This window comes from Chinchilla lanigera, unplaced genomic scaffold (assembly GCF_000276665.1).
Source record: "Chinchilla lanigera isolate Chin_1 unplaced genomic scaffold, ChiLan1.0 scaffold00094, whole genome shotgun sequence".
Lineage (NCBI taxonomy): Eukaryota > Metazoa > Chordata > Mammalia > Rodentia > Chinchillidae > Chinchilla > Chinchilla lanigera.
The window spans coordinates 7,785,083-7,798,709 of NW_004955495.1; the positions used below are offsets into that span (position 1 = coordinate 7,785,083).

Consider the following 13,627-nt stretch of genomic DNA (forward strand, 5'->3'; position numbering starts at 1 on the left):
CAGGCATGCACCACTATACTCAGCAGCACAGCCTGCTCTTCCCAGGCAGTGAGAGTCTCCGCTGGTGGCTAACAGTAGCTACAGGGCTGTCACTAGAGGAAGCGGGCAGGGCTTGCTGGATGGGTTTTGGTTTACTTCTCTCGAGAGTGGGGGAAACTTGCTGGAGTCTGAAATACCCTCTTGGGATGGGGCTGGTTTGCTGACTGTTGACACCAGGGACAGGGACAGCACAGGAGGGAGAGACTGAGGGGCCCAGATGACCTTGATCCAGGGCATTCTGCTCCCACACACCTGCTGTGTCCCTCTGCTCTGTGAGAAACCGCCGTGTCAGTCACCACTGGACTTTGACAGGGGCAAGGGCTGTGCTCTGCCCTCCCACCTGTCCCCTTCCAGCGCTGCTGAGGTTCTTGCTGAGGCCAACCGGATACGTCCCCTGGAGTCTGGAGCCCCACAATGAGACCCCATGGTGTCCTCTGGATCCTGCTCGGATTGCTGCTATGGCCAGAGCCCAGAACAGGTGGGTCGGAGGGCAAAGGCGTGGGTCCGGGACTTTCAGCTCCACACAAGTGTATGGTGGCTCTTTTATTTTTTTATTTATTGATTGATTGATTGTCTTTTTGAGACAGGGTCTTGCTATGCAGCTCAGGCTGGCCTTGAGCTTACTTTGTAGCCCAGGCTGGTCTTGAACTCACAAAGATCCTCCTGCCTCAGCCTCCCGAGTGCTGGGATTACAGGTATATGCCACCACACCCGGCCACAGTGGCACTTTTGGGGCCCTCAGTGGCCCTGAATGGGGCAAGACAAGAGAGACCAGTTCTCAAGGAACCTCCAATCTGGGGATTCCCAGAAGGCTCCCAGCCCCATTAAATCAAAACAGGAATGGGGACTGGGCACAGTGGTGCATGCCTGTAATCCTAGCACTTGGAAGGCTACCCAAGTGCCCTCCCAAGCTACTTAGGAGGCTGAGGCAGGAGGATCATAAGCTTGACGCCAGCCTCCGCAATTTAGTCAGACTCTGTACCAAAAAGGAAAAATAAAAAGGCTTGAAAAGAGGATATCCCTCAGCACTCCCTGGGTTAAATCTCATAACACACACACACACACACACACACACACACACACACACACACACACATCTGCAGTGGTTCCTGACACAGAGTAAATGTTTAATAAATATTGGTGATTTATCCAATAACCCAGCTTTGGGCCAGGTAACCTAACACTTCTAAATTCTAGATTTTTGCCAGGCATGGTGGCACATACCTGTAATCCCAGCACTCAGGAGGCTGAGGCAGAAAGATTGCTGTGAGTTCTGTCCTGGGAATGGATGGTGCACTTCTACACCTCCCAGAACTTGGGAGGTTGAGGCAGGAGGATGCCATAAGTTCAAAGGCAGGCTGGGTTATTGCTTACTGTCTTGGGATGGGCCAGCCTGAACTACACAGTGAAACTATCTCAAAAAAACAAAATAATAATAATAATAATAATAATTCTATGTTTTTAGCCATTGAAAAGGCACAATCCCATTCTGCTTCTTTTCTTGGCCATCTTTCCAGATATCTTTACCTCTAAAACTCCTAACTCCAATCTATCACCCAAAATGATAAATCTTTTTTTTTTTTTGAGACAGGGTCTTGCTATGTAGTTCAGGCTGGCCTTGGACTCACTGTTAAGCCCAGGCTGGAATTTGCAGTGATTCTCCTGCCTCAGCCTCCCCAGTGCTGGGATGATATGTGTGCCCAACCATGCCCAGCTGCATCTTTTATCCTAAATATCTGGGGACCCCCTCTGTCTTTGTTACACCACCACACCATCTCCCTGTCTCTCCTTCTGCACTCTGAAAATCCTTTTCCTTGTGGCAGCTGCAGAAAGAATCTTAGAATGCCAGCCTAGCCTCTCTTTTGCTCCTGCTTATAATCTTACATGGCTTCCCCATGCTCCCAGCTCCTTAATCAACACACAACAGTCTGACTGCCTCAGTTTCCCCTGTACACAAGGACAGTTCTGAGAGTCACCAGGTTACTAGGTGGAGAGCTAGGAGAAGGGGGAGGTGTGGGATCGGCAGGGGATGTTCAGAGACAGATGCCACATTCTCTATCCCATAGCCTCCTTGCCTCTCGTTATGGACTCCGTCATCCAGGCCCTGGCTGAGCTCGAGCAGAAGGTGCCAGGGACCGAGGTCAACCAAAGTGCCTCTGCGTGGCTTCTATCAGCCCAGAGCTCTGGGCCTGTCCATCCCCTCCACCACCTCCTGCTGACGATGCCAAATCTCAAGGTCACCGAGCTGCAGCCCCCGCCACTGAACCCAGAGCTTCAGGACCTGGCTGAGGAGGTGGCCCGACACGATGTACGGGACGGGCGGGAGTACGGGGTGGTGCTGGCACCTGATGGCTCCACTGTGGCTGTGAAGCCTCTGTTGGCGGGACTGACGGCCGGACTACAGGTGCACAAGGTCTTAACCTTAACCTTGCCCTCGGAAAGCCTGGCCACCCCTCAGGATGCTGAAGCCACCTCCCCTGGACCCACAGGTGCTTCTCCAGATATCACCCCTACAGATGCCACAGCCACCTTACCCAAAGGCAAAACCAGATCGCTCAGTGCTAGAGACAGCTTCCTGACGGTCACCCTCGCTGCAGACCTGGGCCTGGCCTTCCTCCAGAGTCCCCCAAACAAGAGCCTCCCGGGCCTGGGAACTGACGGCTGCTGGGACCAGCTCTCTGCCCCCCAGAACTTCACACTGCTGGACCCCAATGCATCCGTGCTGACCACGGCCTTCCTCAATGGAGCCCTGGATGGTGCCCTCCTCGCAGACTACCTGAGCAGGGCCCCTGAGCCCCAGCCATCCCTCAGCTGCTTGCTGAGCGAATACTATGGAGCTGGGGTGGCTGGAGACCCCGAATTTCGCAGCAACTTCCGGCGGCAGAAGGGGGCTAACCTGACTTCCGCCTCCAGCCTGGCCCAGCTGGTCCTGGGGACTCTTGTCCTACTACAGAGTATGGAGCCGGGACCAGCACAGCTGCAGAACATCAGCCAAGAACAGCTGGCCCAGGTGGCCGCCCACGCTGCCAGGGAGTTCATGGAAGCCTTCCTGGGTGAGAAGATCCCTACCCTTGCGGCCCTTCCTGTCAGAGACACAGACATTCCCAGTGCCATGGGATCAGCGGGATGCAGGGCCACAAGAGTCCAGAGGGTACATTAAGGGCTTTGGATAGGGGAAGGGTAGACCTGTTGTACATTAAGGAAGTGCTAGAAAGAATAAGGCCTTAAAGGATGAATAGGAGTTTATCTGTTTGTTTTCCTGAAGGTGGTGCTTTTTGCTTGGTTTTGTTCGTTTTGTAGTAGGTATTCGGGCTTGAACTTAGGCCTTTACATGAAGCTATATCCACAGCTGTTTTTTTGTTATTTTGAGAGAAAGAGCCTTGCTAAACTTTTAAGTGACTCAGACAGGTCGCAAACTTGTGATCCTCCTGCCTCAGCCTCCCAGTGTGCTGGAATGACAGGTTTGCACCATGAACCAGTATGGTCAGCCTCGCTTGAATTTTTTCTTTTTTTTTTTTTTTTTGTCTTTTTGAGACAGGGTCTTGCTATGCAGTTCAGGCTGTCCTTGAGCTCACTTTGTAACTCAGGCTAGCCTCAAATTCACAATGATCCTCCTGCCTCAGCCTCCCGAGTGCTGGGATTACAGGCCTGCACCACTACGCCCGTCTGAATTTTTTTCAAAGTGAAGAAGACCTGGGTGTGGTGGGACATGCTTGTGATCTCAGCTCCTCGGAGACTGAGGGAGGAGAATCGTATATTCAAGGTCTGTGTGGGCAACTTAGTAAGACTTTGTCTCAAAAAAAAAGATAAAGGGCTGGGAGGGGGCATAGTTCAGCAATGCAGCTCTTGCTTAATAGGCAAGGCCCTGGATTTGATCCCCAACACTGCTAAAAGAAAAAGAAAGCCAGGCAGAGGTTGTCTAAGTCAGCTTTCCATTACTATAACAAAATATCCGAGACAAAGCAACTTAAGAAGAAAGGTTTATTTTGGTTCATAGTTTTCAGCAGAGTCAGCTGCCCATTGCTTCTGGGCCTGTAGCAAGGCAACACATCATGGTGGGAATGAGTAGCAAGTGACAGAGGAAACTGCTCACCCCTTGCACCTGGGAGCAAAGAGAGAAAGGAAGGACTGGCATCCCAGTGTCCCCTCCAAGGCACATCGACAGTGACCTAACCTCCTCTCACAAGACCCCACCTTGAAAGCCCCTACCACCTCCCAGCCAAGCCTTTAATCCCTGGGTCTTTGGGGACATCCCAAGCTCACACCATGACCAAGACATTGCAGGCAGCCAGCTCAGTGCAGATGCGCAGAGGTTCAAGGGGAAGTTCAGCTCAAAAAACGCAAGCTAAGATTCCTTTTTCAGTGTTGCTGCCCTTCCCTCGGGTCAGAGCAGGGCCAGCTGGAGCGTCACTGTTCCAGGTCCATTTTAAGGCCCCGCCCCTGCTCTAACATGCCTCTACCCACCACAAATTCCTCTCCCCAGGTTCTGCCCACTAGTTATACTCACATAGTCAGCTGGGTTCCTGACCGGCCGACCCCCATCCGCCAGAGGCCCCCCAGCACACACACACACACACACACACACACACACACACACACACACACAGAGGCACACGCCGGGCCCCGCCCATTCTGTTCTCCATCACCTGTCCCTCACCGCCCAGCCAAGCCCAGGCCCCGCCCACCAAGGCCCCAGGCCCCGTCCGCCTTCTCCCGCGGCTGCTCTTAAGTCTGAGCTTAAGTCTGCGCTAAAATTAGAATTTTATCCCAAAAGTTACGGGACACACAGCAGATATTCCAAGACTGGGATATTCCAAGACTTCGATTTAGTTAAGTTAGGGCCTAGTGGGGGCCAGTGTGGGATGAGATGGGACTCTCACTAAATCTGGGACGACACCGGAGGGACGATCCACGCGTGCGCATTCCCAGGGGCGCAGACGCCAGCCGGGAACACTTGCTGACCCAGCTTTGACTTCCTCGCCCCCAGGATGCCCAGCCATCCACCCTCGCTGCCGCTGGGAAGCGGCGCCCTACCGGGGCCGCCCGACGCCACTGAAGCTGCCGCTCGGGTTCTTATACGTGCATCACACGTTCGAACCGGCGCTACCTTGCACCACCTTCGAACGCTGCGCCGCCAACATGCGCTCCATGCAGCGTTTCCACCAGGACACTAGAGGCTGGGAAGACATCGGCTACAGGTGGGCGGGGAGGGGCGGGACCAGGGGCGGGGCCGAAGGTCGGAGTGATGGGTGGTGCTTGGCTCGGGCGGGACTGGCGGGGTGGGTGGGGCAATCTGGGCGGGGCTGGTCGAGGGAAGCTAGTGGGCGGAGCCTATCAAGGGGAGGAGGAGTTTGTGACGGGCGGAGTGCGGTTAGAGCAGGGGCTGTCCTTAACTGGGACCCGAAATAGCTGAACAGCGGGAGGGAAAGACTGCGACGGGAGAAAGGAATGGGGTGGCTGGTGGGGTCTGGGTCTGGCGGTGGCGGTGGTAGTCTAAGAGAAAAGCTCTGAGCTGGGTAAGACCTGGACCTGAGAACAGGAGGGATGGAGGACAGAAAGGGGACTCCGGGGCCTGGGGATTTAGCTCAGCGGCACAACGACTACCTGGCAAGCGCGAGGTTGTGAGTTCGATTCCCGGTACCAGAAAAAAAACAAAAACAAAAAATAAATAAATACATAAAGAACAGGGACTCAGCTAGCGCTGAGGGGGGTGATCCAAAGAGACAGGGAAATTTCTGGGGTGGCACTGGGAGTGGAGAGTGTTGTGAAGCTGAATGGGACAGAGGCAGGGTGTCGGACATAGGGTCAGAGGGCCCTTGGAGTCAGGGGGCTACCACGGTGAGATGTTCCTTGAAGCTAGATGTTTCTTAGGGTCAGATGACCCTGGAGGTCAGGTGGCCATTGGGATCAGGTGATCTTTGGGGTCAGGTGATCTTTGAGGTCAGATGGCCTTTGGGATCCGGTGGCTGGTGATGGTCACAGGGACAGAATGGGGGAGGGACGGTTCAGGGAAGAAGTGAGGCCTCCTTCCCCTTCCCCTGCAGTTTTGTCGTGGGCTCTGAGGGCTACGTGTACGAGGGCCGAGGCTGGCACTGGGTGGGCGCACACACGCGCGGCTACAACTCCCGCGGCTTCGGCGTGGCCATCGTGGGCGACTACACCAAGTCGTTGCCCAGCAAGGCCGCGATGCGCACTGTGAGCGACGAGCTCCCGAGCTGCGCGGTGCGAGCCGGCCTCCTTCGGAGCGACTACCAGGTCCTGGGCTACCGCCAGCTTGTGCACACCGACTGTCCCGGCCATGCGCTCTTCCGCCAGCTGCGCACCTGGCCGCACTTCTCCGAGGTGAGTCCTCTGGGCACACAGGCTCGGTGCAGCCCCCGGCGCATCTTCCTGGCAACCTAACCTAGGCCCAGCCTTTAGTCGCTGCCAAGGCTGTCCCCTGTCCTGTGACTTCTGCCTGTATAACCCCAGCCCAGCTTATACAACCGTAGTCTTGCCCTGGGCCCCTACCTGAAGGTCTTCTGTCCAGGTAACACCAGCCTAGCCTTTGACTCTACCCAAAACCCCTTTACCCACACAACCTCTGTCCAGGCCCTAACCCTGTGTTGTAATCCTCCGTTCACCAAATGTCAGTCCTGAAGATGCTGTTCAGCCCCACACTTAGCTCCACCCACACAACTCAGCCACTGAGAGTAATTAGGGCTCGGCCGGGAGACCCCTAGCCTCAGTCACTGAAATGTGTAATCATACCTGGAGAATCTCATCCCACCTGCACACCACCTTATCGGTCGGGCCCCCTGGCCTGCAGTGAGCTTTTAGCCACTCCCACACTTTGACCCCTCCCCAACAGAAGTCCCCACCTTGAGGAGGGCACTGACCGCTACACGTGCACTCCAGCCTGGTGTTCGCTTGTGTCTTCCAGACTGGAAACTAAGAACTGCCAGGATGGCCTCTCAGAGATCCAGGAGGGCACTGCCTCTCGTGGGCAATTCTTCCAGCAGCTGCAGGTCTCCAATAAAGTCACCATAGAAAGAAAATCTCTGGTCTCACATCGTCTGTGTTTGTGCCAGTTGTCTAAATTTGGCTTTGTCCCAGAAGCAGACTTGAGATGAAAGGGGGCTATGGGTGTGGCTCAGTGGTAGAGCTTAGCATGCTTGAGGTACTGGCTTCCATCTCCAGCACCACAAAAATAAAAAATACGCAAAATTAAGCCGGGCGTGGTGGCACACACCTAGAATCCCAGCACTGTGGGAGGCTGAGGCAGAAAGATCACAAGTTCAAGAGCAGCCTGGGCAACTTAGTGATTTAGCAAGACCCTGTCTCAAAGTAAAACGAAGAGCTGAAGATGTAGCTCAGTGCAAAGGCCCTGGGTTCAATTCTCAGTACAATAAATAAATAAATAAATTGCAGTACTAGTGGCTGATTGGGAGGTGGCCCTGAGACATATCTGTTGGGCGATGAGGAAGCAAAGCAAGGAAGGAAGAGCGGCCGGGGAAGGATATGTTATCAAGCAAGTTCCCACTGAGGGCAACCAGACCTCAGTCCCACAGGAGCAGCACAGGACAGCATACCTCAGAGTGATCCCATGAAAGAGGTGAGGGAGCCAGGGTCACTGGCTGAGGACCGCCTCTGGGAAGTGTTCATTGCATGGCATTTGGGGGCGGCTTGTCATATGGGTAGAGTGGACTCCACTTGCTGAGAAAATCCTCCAGCAAAAATGCAGGGAAAGCCAGGTGTGTTGGTACACACCTGTGATTCCACCATTCAGGAGGCTGAGGCAAGAGAATTTCCATGAGTTTGAAGCCAGTTTTGGCTACATAGTTTGAGGTCAGCCTGAACCACATAGCAAGAACCTGTCTCAAAAAAAAAAAAAAAAATTAAAATAAAGACCAAAACTAAAACCAAACAAATATAATTCTTTCTGATGCTTGAGATCAAACTCAGAGCTTCATACATCTGAGGCAAGTGCTCTATCACTGAGTGACAGCCCAGCCCTATTTTTACTTTTACTTTTTTGTGTGGTCCTGGGGATGGAACCCAGGGCCTCGAGCATGTGCTCTACCACTAAGCTCTATCCCCAGCCTCTTTTTACTTTTATTTTGAAACAGGGTCTCACTACGTTTCCCAGGCTGGTCCCAAACTTGCAGTCCTCCTGCCTCAGTCTCACTAATTGCTGGAATTATAAGCATGGGCCGTGGGATGTTGCAATATTTATTTTTCATTGAAAAATTGTTTTGTTTTGCTTTATTTTTTATTTTTTTGAGACAGGTTCTTGCTATGTAGTCCAGACTGGCCTTGATTTTGGGTTTTTGTTTTTTTTTTTTTTTTGTCTTTTTGAGACAGGGTCTTGCTTTGCAGTTCAGGCTGCCTTTGAGCTCATTTTGTAGCCCAGGCTGGTCTCGAACTCACAGCAATCCTCCTGCCTCAGCCTCCTGAGTGCTGGGATTACAGGCGTGCGCCACCATGCCCGGCTTCAGACTGGCCTTGAACTCACTATGTAGCCCAATCTGGTTTCAAACTCCTGGTGATTCTCCTGCCTCAGCCTCTGGAGTGTTACATGACAGGTGGGCCCCAACGCATTAGGTTACATTATGAACATTTTGAAACTTGATGTTATCATCTTGTACAAATAAGGAAAGCTAGGGTTAGAGAGAGGTCACACAGGGAGAGAGCTGTCAGCTGGTACTCAAACTAATTCCTGTCTGGTTCTTGGATCAGAATGATGCTGACAAGCCAGGTGTGGTGGCACACGCCTGTAATCCCAGCACTCGGGAGACTGAGGCAGGAGGATCTTTGTGGGTTTGAGACCAGCCTGGGCTACAAAGTGAGCTCAAGGCCAGCCTGAACTACACAGCAAGACCCTGTCTCAAAAAGACCAAAAAAACACAAAAAAACAAAAAAAACCTACAACAACAACAGAATGATGCTGACCTGCTCATTTGTCAGATCAGTATTTGTTCACCTTTTGTTGGGAGGGGGTGTTTTGAGACGGGGTCTTGCTGTGTAGCCCAACCTGGCCTCAAACTCATGGGGATCCTCCTGCCTTAGCCACCCAAGTGCTGGGATGACAGGCATCTACCACCACACCTGGCTATCCACTTTTTTTTTTTTCAAGAAAACATTGAGGTATAAGGTACAGGACAGCAAACCAAAATATATTGCTTAATGAATTTCACAACAGACCACACTCATGGAACCTGCATTCAGCTGAAAAACAGAATGTGCTAAATTTGAATTATGTGAACTTCAGTTCTATTAAAAAAGAAAAGACGAGGCTTAGTGGAGTACACCTATAATCCCAGCACTTGGTAGGCTGAGGCAGGAGGTTTGCCTTGAGTTCTCAGCCTGCCTGGGCTAGCAAATTCAAGGCCAGCTTGGGCTACATAGGAGGACTCTATAAAAAATAAAAAAAAAATAAAAAAAATCAGCTCCCAGAAGTTGCCTTTGTCGCTAGCCCTTGTAAAGGAAACCAATATTCTGACTTGTTACATGTATTCTCTCTTGCTTAGGAGCTTTGCATTTAAGAAACATGCAATATATATATTTGGTGTGGTGGGGGTGGTACTGGGGATGTAACCCAGGGTCTTCTCCCTCAGCTACATCCCCTACTCTTTTTTATTTTATATTTTGAGACATGGACTTGCTAAGTAATTAAATTGCCCAGGCTGGGTTTGAAATTGACAACCTGCCTGCCTCAGTCTCTCAATGCTGGGAATATAGGCCCGTACCACTACACCCAGTTTATACAATACATGCCCTTCGTTGTGTTTTGGCTTTTGTTTTTGTTTCGGCTCAGCAGTCAAAGTCGTGGATTTAACTGACCTGATCGAAGGTAAATCATTCAGTAGCTCTTTGTCATTGCTGCATAGTATTCCACTGTATGAAGACACCATAATAAATTTTAAAATCTATTCTTTAAAAAAAAAAAAAAGCAAGCATGCCAGGCATGGTGGTGCATGCCTGTAATCCAAGCACTAAGGAAACTGAGGTAGGAGAAGTGCCGTGAGTTTGAGGCCAGCCTGGACTACGTAATGAATTCAAGGCCCCCTAAACTACACAGTGAGACCCTATCTCAAGACAGAAACAAAAAACAGGGTCTCTGCGTATTCCAGGCTGGCCTTGAACTCACTGTGTAGCCTCGGCTGGCCTCAAACTCATGGGTGATCCTCCTGCCTCAGCCTCCTAGTACAGGGGTGATAGGCATGTGTTACCAACCATGCCCAGTTTAAAACAATCTATTCCTTAAGGAGATCAGGCCAAACAACTCTCCAACCTGGATAAACAGGTCTACACTCTGGCCAGCTGCACATGAGAACTTTGGGTGCTCCTAACCTTGCCAGCATCTATCCAGCATGTGACCATTTTACAGAAGGGACAACTAAGGCTCAAAGACAGGGACAAGTGTTGCCTCATGGTTAGTGAGGGATTCTGGGCCCGTCTTACCAGAAGCCTGCAGGCCACCCGCCTCTGCCACCTCCCCTCCAGTCCCTCCCCTGCATCCTGCCCCGGCTGTGCCCTTGCAGCCTGGCTGTGGGGTGGGGTAGGACAGCCAGGGTCACGTGGAATTGGGTTCAGTGGGAGGAAGCCAGGCTGGGTGCAGACGGCTGCTGATTCTGGGGCTGGCCAGGAAATCAAGGTAAGAGAGAGGAGGGCGCATGGCCCCCAAGGAGTTCCCTGGAGGGAGAGCTGAGAGCAGAGAGGGGACAGAGGTGAGGACGGTATGCAGGCACAGGTGTCACCCTCTTGTCCCCCAGGATCGCCTCCGCCATGGACTCACCGTCACCGAGCCAGCTCTGCCAACCCCAGCCCGCGGCCCCGTCTCCACTGACATCCTACCGCTGGCACCTGGGGGGCAGTGGGGAGAAGGGGTCTGGAGGCTTCCGCTGGGGCCGCCTCGCCGGCTGGGGAAGGGCACTGAGTCACCAGGAGCCCATGGTGAGCAGCCAGCCAGCCCCTCGTTCACTATTCCGTCGGGTGCTCTCTGCACCCCCCAAAGAGTCACGGAGCAGTCGCCTCCGGCTTTCCAAGACCCTCTGGAGTCGGCACAAGAGCGCACCACTGGAGCCAGAGCCGGAGCCAGAGGCCGCAGGTAGGAGCTCCCCCACCCTGCGCTGCGTGGGGCCCGGGCTACGTAGCCGGATGCTTGGGTTTTGTCTGCCACTGGCGCATCAGCCCTCTAGACACAGGAAGTTGTGGGGAGCACAGAAGCCTGGCAGGAAGTGGCGGAGGCCCCCGTAGCCCTCTTCCTTCTTTCCACCTAAAGCGGGCTGGGGGTGGGGTTTGCCGAGAACCTATGGGTCCCTCCTGGGGAAGGGACAGGGATAAACTCACAGTAGCACTGTGACTCACGGAGGTAGAGCCCAGGTGCCAAAAGGGTCGTGGCACCAACTGATCTCTCCTGTGTCCAATGGTCCAGCCTTAGCCTCCTCTGCCTGGATATCCACCTCAGCGGTTCTCCTGCCTTCTAGCCTGGTGACTTAGTCTCTTTGCCTCCCTGAGCTCTACTTCCCCATCAGTTTTTTGTTTTGTTTTTGGTTTTATTGAGACAGGGTCTCACTATGTAGCCCAGGCAGGCCATGAACTCACAGCTGTCCTCCTGTCTCAGCCTCCTGAGTGCTGGGATGACAGGCGTGCACCACCACACCTGGTTACCCATCAATTAAATGGTATTAATGATATCTACCTTGAATAGTAATTTTTTTTGTTTTTTTGTTGTCTTTTTGAGACAAGGTCTCACTATGAGGTTCAGGCTGGCCTTGAGCTCACTTTGTGGCCCAGGCTGGTCTCAAACTTGCAACGATCCTCCTGCCTCAGCCTTCTGAGTGCCGGGATTACAGGCGTGTGCCACCACACCTGGCGATCTCTACCTTGAAAGGCATATCATTTCATTAATTCATGTTCCTTCAGTCAGTTAAGCAAGGGGTTGTTCAGCATTTAATGTGTGTCAGTCTCTGATTGATACATAAGATATGACAGTGATCAAGTTAGGTGACATTCCCTGCCCTATTATACTCATGGAGGAGAAGGTAACAGTAAAAATGTCAACAGAAAATGACAGGAGGGGGGCTGGGGATTTAGCTCAGCGGCAAAGCGCCTGCCTGGCAAGCGCAAGGTCGTGAGTTCGGTTCCCGGTACCGGAGAAAAACCAAAAAAAACAAAAAAACAAAAAAACAAAAAAAAAAGAAAATGACAGGAGGAGGCTGGATGTGGTGACGTATGTCTGTAATTGCAGCACTTGGGAGGCTGAGGCAGGAAGATCACTGTGAGTTCAAGGCCAACACGGGATACACAGGGAGTTCGGGGCCAGCCTGAACTGCATAGAGACCTTGTTGCAAAAAACAAAAGAAAAGAAAAGAAAAGAAGAAAAGAAAAGAAAAGAAAAGAAAGAAAAGAAAAGAAAAGAAAAGAAAAGAAAAGAAAAGAAAAGAGAAAAAGGGGGCCAGGGATATAGCTCAGCAGCACAGTACCTGCCTGGCAAGAGTGAGACCCTGAGTTCGATTACCAGTACAAAAACAACAACAACAACAACAACAAAAAAGATGACAGAAGGGGTTCCAAGGGTTACAGAGAGGGACCTACAAAGGGAACGGATGTCACATGGATTGGAGCTCAGGCTTGTACACAGCCCTGCACCAGCAGGGAGCCTGGCACGGTTCAAGTGACCCACCAACAAGGAATTATCATTTGCTGCCCCTAGCGGTAAAACAAGGGAACACTCCTGTGGGAGAGCTCATCTAATTCTCACCGCTCACATCTGCATCTTGCAGGGGCAACCCTTTAACCCTCCGCGGGGGATCAGGGCTTGCCCACTGCCTGAGATCCAGAGAGAGCTCTCGAATAAGTAGAGCTGCTCCTCATTTGATTAACTCCCTCCCAGGCTCCTACTACCCCCACGATAAAACTCTCCAAGAGTGCCTCAGACCATGTTTCTTCTCTTTGTGGCCCTTCCCGCCTAGCCTCTGCACCCTGCTCCCTCTGTCCTTCCCTTTATTTTGCTGGGCCTTGCCCATCCTCTACCAGGCTGGCCACGAACTTCTGGAAATCCCCCTGCCTCATCCTCCCCAGTACTGGGATGACAGGTGTGTGCCACTATGCTTGGCTTTCTCTTTGTGTCAAAATCCAACCTCCTATTTAAAACCTCAGGCAAATCCACTCCCTCTGGAAGTCTTCCTTGACTTAGTAACATCTACCATTTCTCCAGAAAGAGAACCCACCTACCCTGAGGTTTTTTTTCTGCCTTTCTTAAACTTTGAATACTTTTTACCTTTAGGTTTAGTTATTTAGGTAATGAACCAAGGATCTTGTCCTTGTTTTTGTTCTTTTTTGGGGGGGAGGGTCTTTTTTGAGACAGGGTCTCTCTATGCAGTTCAGGCTGGCCTTGAGCTCACTTTGCAGCCCAGGCTGGTCTTGAACTTGCAACAATCCTCCTGCCTCAGCCACCTGAGTGCTGGGATTACAGGTGTGCACCAATACGTCAGGCTCATTTTTGTTTCTATTTGTGTTGGGGCTTGAACCCAGACCTTTGCACTGAGCTACATCCCCAGGATTGATTGATTGATTGGTTGGTTGGTTGATTGATTTCAGGCAG

At 52.0% G+C, this 13,627-nt stretch overlaps 2 protein-coding genes across 3 annotated transcripts in view; both read left to right on the plus strand.

The window, feature by feature from the left end:
* The first annotated feature begins 315 nt into the window (after positions 1-315).
* Positions 316-7,076, plus strand: Pglyrp2 (peptidoglycan recognition protein 2). Its single transcript, XM_005406067.2, has 5 exons — positions 316-517; positions 2,106-3,092; positions 5,027-5,237; positions 6,084-6,381; positions 6,962-7,076. The coding sequence occupies exons 1-5, from the start codon at positions 454-456 to the stop codon at positions 6,971-6,973; spliced, it is 1,572 nt and encodes a 523-aa protein (XP_005406124.1). The 5' UTR covers positions 316-453; the 3' UTR covers positions 6,974-7,076.
* Positions 7,077-10,536: 3,460 nt separating this feature from the next.
* The window catches only part of Rasal3 (RAS protein activator like 3), a gene marked incomplete in the record, with an annotated part of 13,056 nt that continues 9,965 nt past the window's right edge, over positions 10,537-13,627 (plus strand). For both annotated transcript variants that reach the window (XM_013505123.1, XM_013505124.1), the window contains 2 exon segments: positions 10,537-10,675; positions 10,794-11,128. In XM_013505123.1, coding sequence (XP_013360577.1) covers positions 10,807-11,128 — 322 coding nt within the window.

Coding starts and splice junctions, on each gene's coding strand:
- Pglyrp2 (XM_005406067.2), top strand. CDS start 454: ATGAGACCCCATGGTGTCCTCTGGATCCTGCTCGGATTGCTGCTATGG. Junction 518..2,105: donor ATGGCCAGAGCCCAGAACAG/GTGGGTCGGAGG, acceptor TCTATCCCATAG/CCTCCTTGCCTCTCGTTATG. Junction 3,093..5,026: donor GTTCATGGAAGCCTTCCTGG/GTGAGAAGATCC, acceptor CCTCGCCCCCAG/GATGCCCAGCCATCCACCCT.